At 44.7% G+C, this 18263-nt stretch overlaps 1 protein-coding gene across 3 annotated transcripts in view; it reads right to left on the reverse strand.

The window, feature by feature from the left end:
- The window catches only part of syt1a (synaptotagmin Ia), a 604743-nt gene that overhangs the window by 46855 nt on the left and 539625 nt on the right, over nt 1-18263 (reverse strand). For 2 of the 3 annotated variants that reach the window (XM_072552043.1, XM_072552045.1), the window contains 3 exons: nt 9821-9946; nt 4365-4532; nt 2548-2715 (listed from right to left, as the gene is read on the reverse strand). In XM_072552043.1, the coding sequence (XP_072408144.1) occupies nt 2548-2715; nt 4365-4532; nt 9821-9946 (462 nt within the window). The remainder of the gene's footprint in view (nt 1-2547; nt 2716-4364; nt 4533-9820; nt 9947-18263) is intronic. The other variant, XM_072552044.1, reaches the window with a different exon arrangement.

Genomic DNA, 18263 nt, shown 5'->3' on the forward strand with positions numbered 1-18263 from the left:
CCACACACCCCACACACCCCACCCACACACACACCCACACACACACCCCACCCACACACACACCCACACACACCCCACCCCTACACACCCACCCACGCACACACCCACATACACGCACACCCCACCCACACACACCCCACCCATACACACACACCCCACACACACACCACACACACACACCCCACCCACACCCACCACACACTCCACCCACACACCCACACACACCCCTGCCCCACACACACACCCCACACACACACACACCTCCCCCCACACACACCCCACCCCCCCACACACACACACCCCACCCACACACACACACCCCACCCACCCACACACACACCCCACCCCCACCCCCACCCCCACACACACACATACACCCACACACACACCCCACCCACCCACACACACACACACACTCCACCCCCACACCCACACCCACACACACACACCCACACACACACACCCCACCCCCCCACACACACACCTCACCCCCACACACACCCCACACACACACACCCCACACACACACACAACCCCACCCACCCACACACACACACACCCCAGCCCCACACCCACACACACACACCCACACACACACAAGACGGGACAAGATCAGACCAGCCCAGCTCAGGAAATTGATGCTAAACTCACAGATTTCACACCCCACTGTCTGGTCGTATTACATTAATACCCCACAATTGCAGAAACATAAAATCATCGAAACTAGGAGCAGGAGTAGGCCATTCAGCCCTTCATGCTTGCTCCACCATTCAAAATGATCACAGCTGATCATCCAACTCAGTGCCCCGGTTCTCCGCTTTCTCATTCATAACCTTTGGTCTCTTTAGCCCTAAATACCACATCAAACTCCTTCTTCAAAACATTCAATGTTTTGGAAGAGAATTCCACTGGTTCACCACTCTCTGGGTGAAGAATTATTTCCTACAATTTTTTGACAATGTTTAGGAGTCTGCATTAAGAAAAACTGTTGTTATATAGTCTTGCTGTCACCTCTTTTTCTCTGAAGCTAAGGATACTGACCCACAAAGACACAGGAAACAGGAACAGGAGCAGGCCATTCGGCCCTTCGGGCCTGCTCCGCCATTCACTATGATCAGGGCTATTCAGATAACCTTCAACTCCCTGCCTTACAAGAATCTCTTAGTGTTTAAAAAATGTTCAATGACTCTGTTCCCATCACTTTCTCAGACAGAGAGTTCCAAAATCACACAAACCTGTGAGAGGAAAAAAAATCTCCTCCCCTCTGTCCTAATTTTAAACACTGGACTGACCGACACGTGGAAACATCTTTCCCACATCCACCTTGTTAAGACCTTCTGTCAACTCACCCCCTCACTCTCTAAACTCCCATGGAAACGAGCCCAGTCGGTCCAACCTTTCCTCATCAAACAACCCACTCATTCCAGGGATCAATCCAGTAAACCTCCCCCCAAACTCCTCCAATGTATTTGCACCCTTCCTTAATGGGACCCATGCACACAGCTTTGAGATGTGGTCTTACTAATGCCCTGTAACCTTGAAATTCCGTTTCACTCTTGATAAACAGTAACCTTCCTCACTACTTTCTGTAACTGAATACTAACGTTTTCAGATTCCAAATATTATTTTTAAAGTCCTATCAATTTATCCAATCACTTTTAAAGTTTGCCACAAAAATATACATTGGCCATACCACCAGTCTGTTGTTGAATTGATGATGCAGCTCATATGACCATTGCACACCCTAACTCAGTTTAAGGTTTAAAATTTAACTGATGTTGTTGAAAACTCAAAACTACTCAAGATCAATGTGCGTTTATGTGTGTCTGCGTGTGTTTTGTGTATCTGTGTGGGTGTAACTGTCTGTGTGTGTATAACTGTCCATATGTGTGTGCATATAACTGCTTGAGTCCATGTATGACTGTGTGTGTGTGTGTAACTGTCTGCATGTGTATACAACTGTGTGTGTGTGTGTGTGTGTATAACTGTCTGCATGTGTATACAACTGTGTGTGTGTGTGTGTGTGTGTGTGTGTGTAATTCTCTGTGTGTGTAACTGTCTCTGAATGTGTGTAAATCTGTTTGTATGTACATGTATAACTGTCTGTGTGTGTGTAACTGTCCGTATGTGTGTGTGTGTCTGTGTGTGTGTGTGTGTATATAACTATCCGTGTGTGTTTGTGTAACTGTCCGTGAGTGTGAGTGCATGTATGTTTGGGGTTTTTCAGGGTTAGCAAGCAATAAAATTCACTTTCATTTACTCAAGGAAATCTTGTGAATGTTTCTTTATTATTTCTGGTGAACTAATCAATTACATTTTAATTGGACTCAGGTCTAGCCTCATAGCTAGACAATCCAAGGTGGTGAACAGGGGGGAGCCAATTCACCTGGTGTTAGCTCACCCAGTGCTGGTATTCATCATCATTGCAAAATCCAGAGTAATAGCTGAGAAATGAGTGAGAATTACACTTTTGGAGATCAGAGGAATTGAAGCCATACTCACATTGGGTGGACAAGATGTTACCTGAGGTAAAGTGAGGACACTAACCTCCTCTTTCTCAGCTCCTTGCAGGTCCCTCCACTCCTCTGTTACGTGGCCAAAGTCTACAGTGTTCATCGGCACTTTCACCTCTCCGATAACATCGTGTTTAGAGAATCGATCAAAGTCATATACAGCCATTACCAGAGTTTTCCCTCCCAGCTCTGAGTAGGGAATCTGAGAAAATACACAATAATTCAGCCTGGATGAGAAATTCACATTAAACATCGACATGGAATGCATTACACACAGCAACATCTGTCTACACCCCAGCTGGCCCACACTCCAGTTTCTGCTTCATATGATCATTCTTCCCAATCCTGAGCCGCCCTCCCCACGAACCCCATAACTCACTGCCAACTCCCCCTCATCTTCTCCTCACCTCCCCACACCTCCCCCTCATCTGCTCACCCCACTCATCCACCTCTCACCTCCCCCTCACCTCCCCTCCTCCTCACTTCCCCCTCACTTCCTCCTCACCTCCCCCTCACCTCACCTCCTCAACTCCCCTTCATCTCCCCCTCACCTCCCCCTCACCTCACCTCCCCCTCACCTCCTCCTCACCTCCCCTCCACTCCCCCTCACTTCCCCCTCCTCCCCTCCCCATTCCCCTCACTCCTCCTTTGCCCCCCTCCCCTCCTCTTCACCTCTCCCTCAGCTAACCAACTCTCCCCCATCTCATCCTCACCTCCCTCTCATCTCCTCCACCTCCGCTCCCTCTCAGCCCCTCCCACATTTTCCCCAGTATCTCTCCAGCTCTCCCCACTACCGCCCAGCTCCTCCCAACAAGCTTCTCCAAGCTCTCTCCTGTTTCCTCCTCAGCTCCTCCCATTTGCCCCCCACTCCCCCCCATTGGGGTACACTGGGTAATGCTGCTCCCTTTGAGCCAGACCTCCCCCAGGTTCAAGTCCCACTTCAGGTCTTGGTGGCAGTGGAGGGTGTGCCATGATTGGGTTAATTTTCAAACTGCAAAGCCTTACCTTCCAATCCGGTTCTGGTGGACAATAATAGTCAGAAGCTGAGGTGCTGAACGGCCTACTCTATGTGGTTACAAGAGTTTCCTGGCCAGGCAGAACCGAATGGGAGTTAAAGTAACAGTTAAACGACCCAAACACAGGTCCTTACTGTGAGTAAGGGTCACTCTCTCTCATTCTGAGGGACAATCAGATACACTGAATCTCATTCTGCATTCTTTCAGAGACCCTGTTATCCAGATGCTGAACACCTGGGATTCTCATTCAACCAGCATCCGAGATTCAAAACAATGATTCAGGATGTTCAGGATTGGATAACCAGGACTTTCCTGTATGAGCAATTGGAAGGGAATTTTGGATCAGACGTTTCCTTGATGCCAGCTCAAGATTGACCTTCTGGATGAGGAGAGAGTGGTGGTTGGTGTACTGGTCATTACGAATGGCTCTGGTACTCACTTTCACCCTGTGACAAGTGATGATCCGGCCATCTCTGGTACTCCCTGTATACCTGCCTGATCCCAGTAACCTGCATCCTCAGAAAAATGCATACCAGGCTCAAAACATTAACTCTCTGCACAGTGGCTGCCAGACCTGCTGAGTTTCCCCAGCACTCTCAGTGTCTGTATCAGATGAAGAGGGGATGGGAGAAGGTTTGTGTGAAATCGAACCACAGGCATGAACCAGTTGGGACTGAATGATGCGAATCTAAACACAATATCAACATGATGTAATCAACATTGAGATGTAGCATCTAATCTCAGTGACAAGGAGAGGGCTGGTGTGGGGAGATACTGGACAGCGATTGTCATTTGTGGATTCAGACTTTACTGAGACCCTGAAATAAAATATTACCTTAAAGATAAAGGACTCATTGAAAACAGGGTTCAGTGTTTTTCGGTGAACTTTGGTTTCATATTTTTTCTTCTTGTCGGGCAGTAGGAATACCTTCACGTATGGGTCAGACGTCCCTCCCATATCGAGAGCTGGGAGCTCAGCAGCTTGAATAATGCCCACAATGAGCTGTTGGAATGACACAAAACAAAGAGATGTCAGCAACAACCTGCCACTGATGTAGCACCTCTCATTTAATAAAACTTGCCAAGACATTCCACGTGGACATTATCAGACACAGACTCATGGTGGGCCCTCGGAGGAGTAGTAGGACAGGTGACCCAACCCCCTGCCTGTCCCTCCCCTAACTAAACTATCTCTGGCCAGTGCTGGTCTGCCACTCCTCTTCCCTCCTTCCTGTCCAACGGAGCAACCAGTTTTGCGACTGATTTGGTTCTGACTCCCCACCTGGATTCATAAAGGTCCACAGCACAGGAAAAGGCCCTTCAACCAATCAAGGATGGTCCTCAGGAGATGTCTGCACCAACACAATTCCAACACCAATTGAGGTTACGAGGAAGGACTCTCCTTCTCACCCTGTCCCCTCACCTGAGGCGTAGTGTCCCTCAGGTTAAACCCCCACTAATCATCTCTCTCTAGTGAGAGAGCGGCCCTATGGTGTGGTCAGACAATGTTAATGTGGCCTTTACGATAAATTTGTTTTAGAATGTTAATTGTTGATTCATTCCACGACCAATGTTTCTTTGCACTCAATTTGTTTAAAAATAAATAAAACTTTGCATGAAAATTAACTGCACTTATTGGCGTATTCCAAATGTCCCTCAGTCTCTCTGACACTGTAAGCAGTACTGAGCTCTATTTTCAGACATGAAACTAATCTGATCTGCAGGATCTTTGATTACCCCCAGGCACCGCAGACCTTACACAATATCTTCTTTCCTTCATAAAAACCTGAAGTGAAATGGCTAGGAGGTCCTTGTTCAAACACAAATGCACTTCATTAATGGGCCCCTGAGAATGGCATTAATACAAGAGAGTTCAGGACAGACAGGCAAACTCATTTCGAGTACTTTGTAGTACACTCCAGGCGACAGATGAGAGCTGTCAGCTGGCCTGAGTGCTTCTGTGATTGGTTGGTCAGGCAGTGGAATGATCATTTAGTGAGGAAAATCTATTCACTTTTCGGGGAAGTCAATTAGGAGTAAAATGCGCGAGTTTCCTAAAGACAAGGCTAACGCCTTCAATAACGTTCCATCGCCTGTTGTTTATCTGTGTTCGTTAGAAAAGGAATTGCAGGTGAATTCAGAGAGACTTTGTGGCCCAGAGTCTAAACTCGAGCAGTGAGTGAACACAATGGGATCTGATGCTTCATCAGGAGATTACTGCTTTATTGGTTCACATCCTATCTTCCTGGAGAACTTTATGGAAAGTTGCTTATATTCATCGTTGCTTGTGTTATGCAACCTCAGGCTGTTCGGGTGTTGGTTTGGATCAGTGGGTGAGTTGAGGGGAGGGAGCTGGGAGGCTGGGGCGATGGGCTGGATGGGGTCTGCATGAAAGAAATGCGTTAGCAATGTCATCTTATGTGGGGGAAAAGACCACGGGTAGCTAATGCTGCTGGCCCTGACCAGACCAACACATTGAACTGACATCGTCACGTTTATAATCACAGAATTTTACGGTACAGAGAGAGAGGCCATTTGACCCATTGTGTCTGTACCATCCTCTGAATGAGCTACCCAGCTAGTCCCATGCTCCAAGCCCTGTCTCTGTAACCGTCTCGCTTCATCCCTTTTAAATATATCTCCAGCTCCCTTTTGAAACCTCCAATGGAATCCACCTCCACCAGTCTCCCAGGCAGCGCATTCCAAACCCTAACAACTCTCTGAGTAAAGTTGCTTCTTCACATTTCACTCCTAGCTCTCTTGCTGACAATCTTGAGTTTGTGAGCATGAGGGATCAATTCATCACGTGAAGAGACTCATGACAGATCGAGAGACCATGGTGGGCCTACGGGAATATAATAAAAACTACCTTGTTTTCTGGGTCTCTGTCAGTTTGAGAGTGCTGTAACAGGTTGACTCACTGAGGGATTCAGGCAAAAATCAACTTTGATTAAACGGACACCATGACTGGATGGACAAAATGTGCCTCCTCACCCGTCAGCTGCTCTGTCTTCTCAAATGGACAATGCTCCAGGGAGGACAATGGTAATACAAAGGCACCCCGTTGACATGCTGAGATCTTGGCATTAATGATCAGTGGGCACTGGTGACCAGTCATTGTGCATTGAGCTGCATCATGCACTATGAAAAGAGACTGGATTGGTCAGCACTATATTGACTGGGGTTGAGAAGAATGAGGGTGATTCTTAGAGAAACCCATCATGTTCTAACAGAACTCGACAGGTTAGATTCTGGAAGGATGTTCCCGATGCCCAGGAGCCCAGAACCAGGGGTTACAGTTTGAGGATATGGATAAGGCCATTTCAGACTGAGATGAGGAGAAATGTCTTCAACCCAGAGAGCGGGGAGTCTGTGGGATTCTCTGCCGCAGGAAGTGGTTGAGACCAAAACATTGAATATTTTCAAGAAATGCGTTCGATATAGTTTTTAGGGCTAAAGGGATCAAAGGGTATGGGGGAGAAAGCAGGATGAGGGGACTAAGTTGTGTGATCAGCCATGATGATATTGAAGGGGGAGTAGACTCAAACGGCCAAATGACCTCCTCCTGCTCCTGTTTTCTATGTTTGGGTCATAATTGCTAAATGATGAAGCAGTGTAATAGTAGCGAAGAAAAGTCATGACTTGGTCTCTGGATTCCACCAGCCAGTGGGACTTTCTGTTCCTTGCTCAAAGATCTGTGAGTTGAGAATGAGCTGTCAGTGATGTGAAGACCCATGACAGGAACTCATGAAGACGTGAAGACACCAATCTGGAATTGAGGGAAACCCAATGACAGTGGTGACTGAGACAGAATAGCAGATATACAGTCATCCTGTGGTTGTCACTGCTCAGGCTGGCTCAAAGTCAGATTGTTCTGTACAAAATCATCCCTCCACAAATCCCCCACACCCATTGGCCCACCTGTTTGCAACTATCTATCTCATTGACAGCATATTGGCTAGATCTCCACTTGCAGAGATGTTTAGAATCATAGAATAGAATAATTGGGGAGTGGGAGCAGTGTGGGAGCAGTGTGGGAGCAGTGTGGGAGCAGTGTGGGAGCAGTATGGGAGCAGTGTGGGAGCAGTGTGGGAGTAGTGTGGGAGCAGTATGGGAGCAGTGTGGGAGCAGTGTGGGAGCAGTATGGGAGCAGTGTGGGAGCAGTGTGGGAGCAGTATGGGAGCAGTGTGGGAGCAGTGTGGGAGCAGTATGGGAGCAGTGTGGGAGCAGTGTGGGAGCAGTGGGGGAGCAGTGTGGGAGCAGTGTGGGAGCAGTGTGGGAGCAGTATGGGAGCAGACCATTCTGTCTATTAAGTCCAAACTGATCCTCCAAAAAGCACCTCACCTAGACCAACCCTCACACCCCCACCCCTATCTTAACCCTAATAGCTCCATTTCTCATGGCTAAACCACCTAGCCTGCATATCCCTGGACATATGGGCAATTTTATAGAGTTATAGAGTCATAGAGATGTACAGCACGGAAACAGACCATTCGGTCCAACCTGTCCATGCCAACCAGATATCCAAACCCAATCTAGTCCCACCTGCCAGCACCCGGCCCATATCCCTCCAAACCCTTCCTATTCATATATGTAAAAACAAGGACTGCAGATGCTGGAGATCAGAGTCTAGATTAGAGTGGTGCTGGAAAAACACAGCAGGTCAGGCAGCATCCGAGGAGCAGGAAAATTGACGTTTTGGACAAAAGCCCTTCAACAGGAATAGATGAAGGGATTTTCCTGATGAAGGGCTTTTGCCCGAAACGTTGATTTTTCTGCTCCTCGGATGCTGCCTGACCTACTGTGCTTTTTCAGCACCACTCGAATCAAACCCTTCCTATTCATATATCCATCCAAATGCCTTTTAAATGTTGCAATTGTACCAGCCTCCATACTTCCTCTGGCAACTCATTCCATACACGTACCACTCTCTGAGTGAAAAAGTTGCCTCTTAGGTCCCTTTTATATCTTTCCCCTCTCACCCTAAACCTATGATGTCTCATTCTGGACTCCCCCACCCCAGGGAAAAGACTTTGTCCATTTATCCTATCCATGCCCCTCATAATTTTATAAACCTCTTTAAGGTCACCCCTCAGCCTCCGATGCTCCAGGGAAAACAGCCCCAGCCTGTTCAAGTTTTCCCTATAGCTCAAATCCTCCAACCCTGGAAACATCCTTGTAAATCTTTTCTGAACCCTGTCAAGTTTCACAATATCTTTGCGATAGGAAGGAGACCAGAATTGCACACAATATTCCAACAGTGGCCTAACCAATGTCCCGTACAGCTGCAACATGACCTCCCAACTCCTGTACTCAATACTCTGACCAATAAATGAAAGCATACCAAACGCCTTCTTCACTATCCTATCTACCTGCGACTCCACTTTCAAGGAGCTATGAACCTGCACTCCAAGGTCTCTTTGTTCAGCAACACTCCCCAGGACCTTACCATTAAGTGTATAAGTCCTGCTAAGATTTGCTTTCCCAAAATGCAGCACCTCACATTTATCTAGATTAAACTCCATCTGCCACCCCTCAGCCCATTGGCCCATCTGGTCCAGATCCTGTTATAATCTTGAGGTGACCTTCTTCACTGTCCACTACACCTCCAATTTTGGTGTCATCAGCAAACTTACTAACTGTACCTCTTATGTTCACATCCAAATCATTTATATGAATGATGAAAAGTAGTGGACCAGCACCGATCCTTGTGGCACTCCACTGGCCAATCCACCTAATATGGACCGAACTAATTGGAAACCATAAGGCCAAAGGAAATAGGAACAGGAGTAGGCCATTTGTCCTCTCAATCCTGCTCCTCCATACAAGAGGATCATGGTCAATCCAACATTCCTCATGTCCCCATTCCTGCCCTTTCCCTGTAACCCTATGTACTGTGACAAGTCCAGAGGGTGGCGTTGGGATGATTTTCCAGCCTCTTCACTAAGGGACCAGCACTCAGAGCGGTTTAGAAACGAAGCCTGAATGATCTGAGTTGACGTTATCCTCTGTAAAGAAGAAATGACTGGACCAAGGCACTGGCCTTTCTGCAATGTCCATCTGGGAAGCTGTGATTCAATGAACTCAAACTCTCTGTTTTCCAAAGTCCATCGTTCATTTTAAACTAAGACATTGGGCAAACTAAGGCAGGAATGAAGCCTAATTGAAGCCATTTACAACATGCACCTTGCTTACTGCAATTGCGAATTTGAGGAACTAATCCTTGTCAAACACTGTACTGTTACACAGAAACAAATATCTGTTGTTTTCTTAAGAAGTGTCTCACTGCACCTGATTGTTCTGGAAGTCATAATCCAAAGAAAACTGTAGCTTTCCAAGTTTCTCCTCTTCCTTCTCTTCTTCCTTCCCCTCTGCAGTGAGACCGGTCTCAACATCTTCATCATCATCCTTTAGAGCCTGTGGATGGGGCCAGAATGTTAGAATGCAGTGCTTCTCCTGTTCGGTGGCAAGACAGTCTCTGACAAAGTTGAAAAGCTACTACAAGCAAGCTGTCAATGAGTTAATCTTAATTAGCGCAGGCAAAAAGTAAAACTTTGCTGTGCTGTTGTTACTGGAGGTTCTAAAACCAGCAAACAGCTTGCGCAAAGTGTACCTTGTCACAGGCAAGGAAGTTAAATTTACAAGCGCGATTTAAAGCTGTTGAGCATTTCAGTCTGATATTAAACCAAATCAAATATTGCTGATATCCATATATAAAAACTGTCGATTGAACATGCTAAAAACAGGCAGGATGATACTAGTTCAGCAGAATTCAGCACAGCCTTACATGCGGTAACTGTGAACAAAGTGAGATTTGTGCAACATTTCCTCGAACCAAAATTACAGTTGGTTTTATTCTGAGAATGTTTTGAGTTTGTGGCTTCATCAATGATTAGAACTGATACATGCTACCAGTTTAATTCTAAATAAAGCACAAATTCTACCGAAATACTGCTCCAGTTCCCAATTTTTAGGTTCAAACCAACTTGAGATTTTTGGATAAAAGTCTCATCAAGAGTTTGACATTTTACTTTTATTTAGTTCAAATTGAAAGATGTCAGTATATTGTAATATCAACACCAATCTAATGTCAAAGCAGATCAGAAATGTAGTATTTTTTAAGGGGGAAGCGATGGCCTAATGGTATTATTGCTGAGGTTGACACCTCTCTGATAATTAAGACCGAAAATCCCAAAGAAGAATACCTCACCTCATAAACTGATTTTTATAAAGTGTGACAAGGGTTATAACCTACCTTTCACCCCAAATCAGTTATAAAGGAGTGGTTAAATGAAATGAAATCCTTTCATTCACTCTACAATTAACAAGTAACAATTTATTTATCTAACTCCAATAGTGAACAAATTAACAGAATTACTACCAAACTGAACAATTACTCCCTAAGTACTGACTATTCCCTAACTGAATTAAACTCAACTGGAATGAAAGCTGTTCAGATAAACACAACTCCCATTTATATCAACCTAATTAATAAGAAAACAATAAATTAAAACTTAATCTCTTCAAATTCAAACAGTCTATTTCCACTTTATCTCCAATCTTCCTTTTGTTAATCTCATATCACAAATGTCTTTCTTCATTCAATTCTGGTGTCCAAAACTTTTTAAATTTTGTTTTAGATTCTGAGGAAGTCCTTGGACCATTTTTCTACATTAAAGGACAGAAGTTCATTTAAAAATAATTTAATTATATTTTTGAAAGAATTGAAAAATCCAGGGAATCTTGGTTCTGCATCCATTATTGGTTGAGAATTTACAGAACAAAGACCATTATCCTTCAAATCAAAGTTGGTTTAGCTCAAAAATATACAAGAGAGCCAAGCTATCTTCAGGAAAGCTGGAATCAGTAAGGCACGCTGGTTAAAGGGTAAAATCAATGAGCATCTGAGCATTGAAAATAACCTACCGCAATGGACAATCCAGAACAGTCATGAGATAGAATATAGATAAGGAAGGACATAGAAGGAAGAAATATAATTTATAAAACCCACATACAAACTGTAAATAAAGCAACTGGGCAAACGTGGAGAAATGATCTCGTGAAAAAGAACACAGTATGCTACATCTTTAACATCAAACTTTTGCAAGCAACTTTCAGTTTTTTTAGAGACCTTTGTCAGAAAAGTGAGTTTTTTTGTGCACAATTTAATTGATTAGAAATGAATCAAAATGTAATTATTGGAATAGCTTTTGATGCACTGGTGGCAAGTGTTAGATCATTGAATCAGTTCTCCAGGTCCAAGGACAGCAACAGTTCAGTAAGAAGTGACACTAGAGGATTTTCTGTACGTCAATGTTTTCCAGAGAGACTTTAACAATCCTGTTCTTATGATCAAATAACTTTGAAAATATGTCATCTCTCTCCAACACACATATCAGTGGAGACAAAAGCATTGGAAATATTTATTCACTTCCGGCCATAAATAATTTCAGAAGCAGACACACCGTCTTGAAGAGAAGTGACTGAAAAATGTTCAGATGATTAAATTAAATGCAATGTGTCTAATTCCAGGTTTCCCTGAGAGTTTCAGTCCAAACCAACCAGGAAACAGTTCCAACCAGTCATTTGACATCTGCTGACATTTGAAACTGCTAAGACTTCTTAAAGGCATCTTGAGAAATTCAGTTTCACTGATTGAAATGATTTATTTGAAAGGAAGGGCCACTTGTGTTGGAAAAGAATGGGAGTGATTGGATTTGAATGGTGTCACTAGCAAGACAACATGAGATCACAGAAATTGCTGGAAAATCTCAGCAGGTCTGGCAGTCTCTGTGGAGAGAAATCAGAACTCTGTTCTGAAGAAGGGTCACTGGACCCGAAACATGAACTCTGATTTCTCTCCACATAGGCTGCTGGACCTGCTGAGCTTTTCCAGCAATTTCTGTTTTTGATGCAGATTTCCAGTATCTGTAGTTCATTAGGAGTTTTAACATAAGATCACCCTTTTACTAAAACCGAATAATACATGTGCCCTGCAACAGCATCAGCTTCTGTTTCTGTAGTGACCCTGATGCATCAAAACCTGCAAAGGTGTTTCCACAGGAATATTGCCAAACATGTGGCATTTACCAGGTGACCATTCCCAGCACCTTGTGGTACCATCTCTACCAGTCTGTGGTGCTGGGTAAAGAGAAAGTGAGGACTGCAGATGCTGGAGATCAGAGGCGGAAAGTGTGGTGCTGGAAAAGCGTAGCAGGCCAGAGAGCATCCGAGGAGCAGGAGAGTCGACGTTTGGAGCATAAACTCTTCAATAGCAGAAGTCCTTTGCAGGTCTGGGAGAGGGCTGGCTGCAGGGACAGTAGGTGGCAGTGCATGGCTGTGAGCATGGAGTGGAGGATCCAGAGGGAGAACTGTTTCTGAGAGGCTTTGGATTCCTGATGAAGAGCTTATACTCAAAACGTCGACTCTCCTGCTCCTCGGATGCTGCCTGACCGTACTGGGTAAGGGTTGTTTAAGGTGGGTCACTGCTACCAATCCTTTGCTTTCCCTTCCATCAATCTCTCTAGTGATTAGTGGGTGAGGATAAAGCAGCGTACAGTATCTACCGAAGAGGCTGTTCTTAGATAACAAGATTTGTTGCATGATAGCTAAAAATACAATAATAGTTGGTCAGGTCTATTGACTGGCAACTTCAGAAGCTGGTATGGATACATCTGGTCTCTCCAAAACCCAGAGATCTCCTTGTGTCTACCCACCCATTGTGTGTGACATCAGGAGAATGGGTGGACCATTGTAACATGAAAATGAAATTTTTCAGGCTATTATTTCATCCAACAGACCCAGCTGAGGAGTTATTATGACAGGTGATCACCAAAAAGCCTGGTCAATGAGGTAAACTAAGAGGGTGACCTGATGGAGGAGCGAAAGCTTGAGAAATGGAAAGATTTAAGGGGAAAGATTTCTGTAGCTGAGGAAGGATTAAAATTGAGGAAACACAAAAATCCAGAATTGACGGAGCTTTCAGAAGGTTGTAAGACTCTAAGTCACTAATTATTTGTTCATTCAAAATAGAATCCATTGCATAACTTTCAGCAATTCTGTCATGTCCATCATATTAACAGATAGCAGGCATTATCATTCACATACCCTCATAGTCATGGAAATGTATAGAACCAATCAAAAAAAATAAGTTCTAAGTGGAGTAAGGCCAATTTTGATGGTATTAGACAGGAACTTTCAAAAGTTGATTTGGGGAGCCTGTTCACAGATAAAAGGATGGAAATGAGAGACCATCTAAAATGAGATAACGGGTGTTCAGAGACAGTGTGCTCCTGGTAGTATGAAGGGTAAGGCTGGGAAGTACAGGGAATGCTGGAAGGTGAGAGAAATTGAGGCTCTTGTCAAAAAGAAGGAGGCATATATCAATTATAGACAATGAGGAATGAAGGAGTGCAAGGGCAGGAGGAGTATATTTAAGAGGGAAATCAGGATGGCAAAAAGGGGACAGGAGATAGCTTAACAAATACAGCTAAAGAGAATCCAAATATATTCCATAAATACATTAAGGGCAAAAGACGAAGACAGTATAAGATTCCTTAAAGATCAACATGACCATCTATGTGCGGAACTACATGAAATGGGTGAGATACTAAATGAATATTTTGTGTCAGTATTTACTGTGGAGAATGACATGGAAGCTAAGGATCTTGGGGATGTCTTTAAAATAAATAGCGATGTCTTTAAAAGAGTTAACATTACAGAAGAGAAGGTGCTAGAGGTCGCAAAATGCAGAGGGCGGTGGTTGAGGGTTGCTTTTTAGACTGGAGACTGTGACCAGTGAAATGCCACAAAGATCTTGGGTCCACTACTTTTCGTCATTTATACAGATGATTTGGATATGAACACAGGAGGTATGGTTAGTAAGTTTGCAGATGACATCAAAATTGGAGGTGTAGTGAACAGTGAAGAGGGTTACCTCAGAGTACAATGGGACATTGATCAGATGGGCAAATGGGCTGAGGGGTGGCAGATGGAGTTTAATTTAGATAAATGTGAGGTGCTGCATTTTGGTAAGGCAGATCAGGGCAGGACTTATACAGTAAATGATAAGACCTTGGGGAGTGTTGCTGAACAAAGAGACCTTGGAGTGCAGATTCATAGCTCCTTGCAAGTGGAGTCGCAGGTAGATAGGGTGGTGAAGTCGGCATTTGGCACGCTTGTCTTCATTGGTCAGAACATTGGAGTTGGGAGGTCATGTTGTGGCTGTACAGGACATGGGTTAGGCCACTTTTGGAATATTGCATGCAATTCTGATCTCCTTCCAATCAGAGGGATGTTGTGAAACTTGAAAGGGTTCAGAAAAGATTGATAAGGATGTTGCTGGGGTTGGAGGATTTGAGCTATAGGGAGAGGCTTAATAGGCTGGGGCTGTTCTCCCTGGACCCTCTGAGGGGTGACCTTATAGAGGTTTATAAAACCATGGGGGACATTGGTAGGGTAAATTGACAAGGTCTTTTGCCCAGAGTGGGAAGAGTCCAAAACTCGAAGGGCATAGGGTTAAGGTGAGAGGGGATCCAAGGAGTAATGTCTTCACATAGGGAGTGGTGTGTGTTTGTAATGAGCTGCCAGAGGAAGTGGTGGAGGCTGGTCCAATTGCAGCATTTGAAAGACTTCTGGAAGGTATATGAATAGGAAGATTTTGGAGGGATATGTGTTGAATGCTGGCAAATGGTCAGTGCGGACAAGTTGGACTGAAGGGGCTGTTTCCACACACAATGACTCTATGACTCTCTGTTATGGTAGTATGCTGTGGCAGTAAAAATGTTTTCCTGTTTAATAATGTTACTGCAGGGTTAGCTGATAGAACCATATCTCATTGTGAGACATTGTGGAGATGATGACGTCATTGGACTCAACTCCATTAAGCTGTATCCTTTCTGAAGACCTCAAGCAGTGGAAAACTGGACCCAACCAAACATATTTAGTAAAGTGATTCATATCTTGCAGCGAAAGAAATCTCAGAGACTGTTCACAGTATTAGATTATTTAGTGAGATGAATGAAGACTTATAGCGAAAGATCAAAGATTTGGAAATGCTGAGGAGGTTGATCTGTAGACTATGAGAAAATATACCTGTTGAATTCATATGTTAATTAGTGAAGTCAATTTTTTTTGCCTGTGTATACCTCGTGTACAATGTGGAGGGAACATAGATACTTTGAGGAAACATGTGAACACATCTCATACAAGTGCACAGGTCCACACGTGTGTGTACTAACGTATATGCACTGTGCACCTGTAACTGCACTTTTGTGTGCATACATGTGTATAAGTGACTGCATGTGTGTGTTTGCAGATCACTTATACAGACACTTGCATGCACACATACACATATAATCCCTACAATGTGATAGCAGGCCATTCAGTCCATTGAGTCTACAAGAGCCCTCTGAAAGCATCTCAACCAGATCTATCTCATCCCTGTAACCTTGCACTGCCCATGGCCAATCCACTAATCTGCACACCTTTGGATTGTGGAAGGAAACCAGAGCATTTGGAGGCAACCCATAAAGACCAGGGAGAACATGTAATCTCCACACGGACAGTCACCAGAGGGTGGAATTGAACCTGGGTCCCTAGTGCTCCGAGGCAGCAGTACTAACTACCGAACCACCTTATACTTACACAAACACACTTACACACATTCACACACACTTATGCACAGACATGCAGACTTACACACATTTATGCACTTACAGACACAGATTACACATGCATCAGCACATCCATGTTCATCCATGGACATGCGCTCACACATTAGAAACATGTGTTATATGTCTACACACATTAAAAACCGCTCGGGATTCTTCTTGTTGCTCACTTATTGAGATGTCCCAACAACAGACCGAGACAGGAGCACCAGCCTTGACCAAGAATGGCTGAAGGAGAAAGTGAGGACTGCAGATGCTGGAGTTCAGAGCTGAAAATGTGTTGCTGGAAAAGCGCAGCAGGTCAGGCAGCATCCAAGAAGCAGGAGAATCGACGTTTCGGGCATAAGCCCTTCTTCAGGAAGAAGAAGGGCTCATGCCCGAAATGTCGATTCTCCTGCTCCTTGGATGCTGCCTGACCTGCTGCGCTTTTCCAGCAACACATTTTCAGTCAAGAATGGCTCAAGCCCAGTTATCCTGGTGTGTTAGCAGCATGCAGACTGCAGAATGGAACAAAGGCTGACAGAAAGATCATTTAATAAAGAACATTTCATGACAGCATGGTTGTGGGGCTGGGATGGGGGAGGGCGTGGGCTCAGGGAGAAGGACACAAATAGGAGGAAACCTTCTGGAATGAGATTTACAAAGCTGCCTTGGTTAGTGGTCTCCAGCAGTGAGGTGTGCATTGAGAGTCAGTGCAGAGCTGCCTTAAAGCACTTTCCAGCACCTTACCGTTTGAAAACTGGCAGCAGCACTTCTGACGTGTGACAAGCAATTTTCCACAAAGTCATCCCACAAATAACTGGCCCATAAATCTGCATTCTCGTGCTGTGGATTGGGGTGGGAATGTTGGTCAGGGTTTGAGAAGCATTCTCCAAGTAACATCAGGGATTAACTTTGATCCAATCAGCAGGGACAGACTCATAGTAACACCTCAGACAGTACAGCACTCCCTCAGATCTGCAGTGAGAGCATTTACTGGGATTAGCTTTTCATGTCTCTGGAATGGGGCTTGAACCCACAAACCCCATGTGAAATTTAAAAGGGTGCAGAAAAGATTTATAAGGATGTTGTCAGGGTCCCTAGGGATGTTGTTTCTTGAGTGTCAAGGGCTGAGAGGTAACCTTATAGCAGTTTATAAAATCATGAGGGGCATGGATAGGGGAAATGTACAAGGTTTTTCGCCCAGGTTAGGGGAGACCAACACTAGAGGGCATAGTTTAAGGTGAGAGGGGAGAGATTTAAAAGGGGTTTAAGGGGCAACCCTTTCACTCAGAGGGTGGTACCTGTATGGAATGAGCTGCCAGAGGAAGAGGTGGAGGCTGGTACAATTGCAACAGTTAAAAGGCATCTGGATGGGTATATGAATAGGAAGGGTTTGGAGGGATATGGGCCAAGTGTTTTTTGTGAGGGTTTTGGGCCAGTTACTCAAATCACTTCCAGGGTCAGCAACAGAGATTAGCCAATTCGTTATCCAGGAGCTAGGGAAGAGATTTCATGTTACTAAAGGAAATGCTGTCAGTTCTGAGGACCCCTATGAGGATTATGGCAGATCCGTGCAGTTGGGGATCAAAGGAAACTGAAACGCAGTGGAAAATTGCTGGCTCCATGTAGGTGAGGGCTAGGGTCCAGAGCAGCTACAGATGGCTCATTGCAGCTGACAGCTGAGGCTCAGAGAAACCCACAAGCAGTATTTGCTTGGTGTAGTTGGGGCAAATAGAGGCAATGCTGGTTCAATGAAGCTGTCAGATAAAGTGCTAGAATTGTGCTGGCATTTACATACTGGAGTGCAACCTCAAAAATTCAGTCAGCTCAGGAGAAGAGATTGATCAACTGGGTGATGAGTAAACATCAAGTTGGAACATAGGCTAGGTATTCGAAGGAGAAGAGGTGAAATTGTTTGTGGGAGATAAGTTTTTCATGTGATTTTATAATAGTCTCTGGTCTCTCAGAGATTCATCAAGGTGCCTGCCTCTCCTATTGCCCTAATTCTAGGCTGAGATCTAACCAGTTTGAGGTAGCAGGGCTTTTCCTAAAGAGTTAACAACATTATGAGTTACTTCTGA

This window comes from Chiloscyllium punctatum, chromosome 32, assembly GCF_047496795.1.
Source record: "Chiloscyllium punctatum isolate Juve2018m chromosome 32, sChiPun1.3, whole genome shotgun sequence".
Lineage (NCBI taxonomy): Eukaryota > Metazoa > Chordata > Chondrichthyes > Orectolobiformes > Hemiscylliidae > Chiloscyllium > Chiloscyllium punctatum.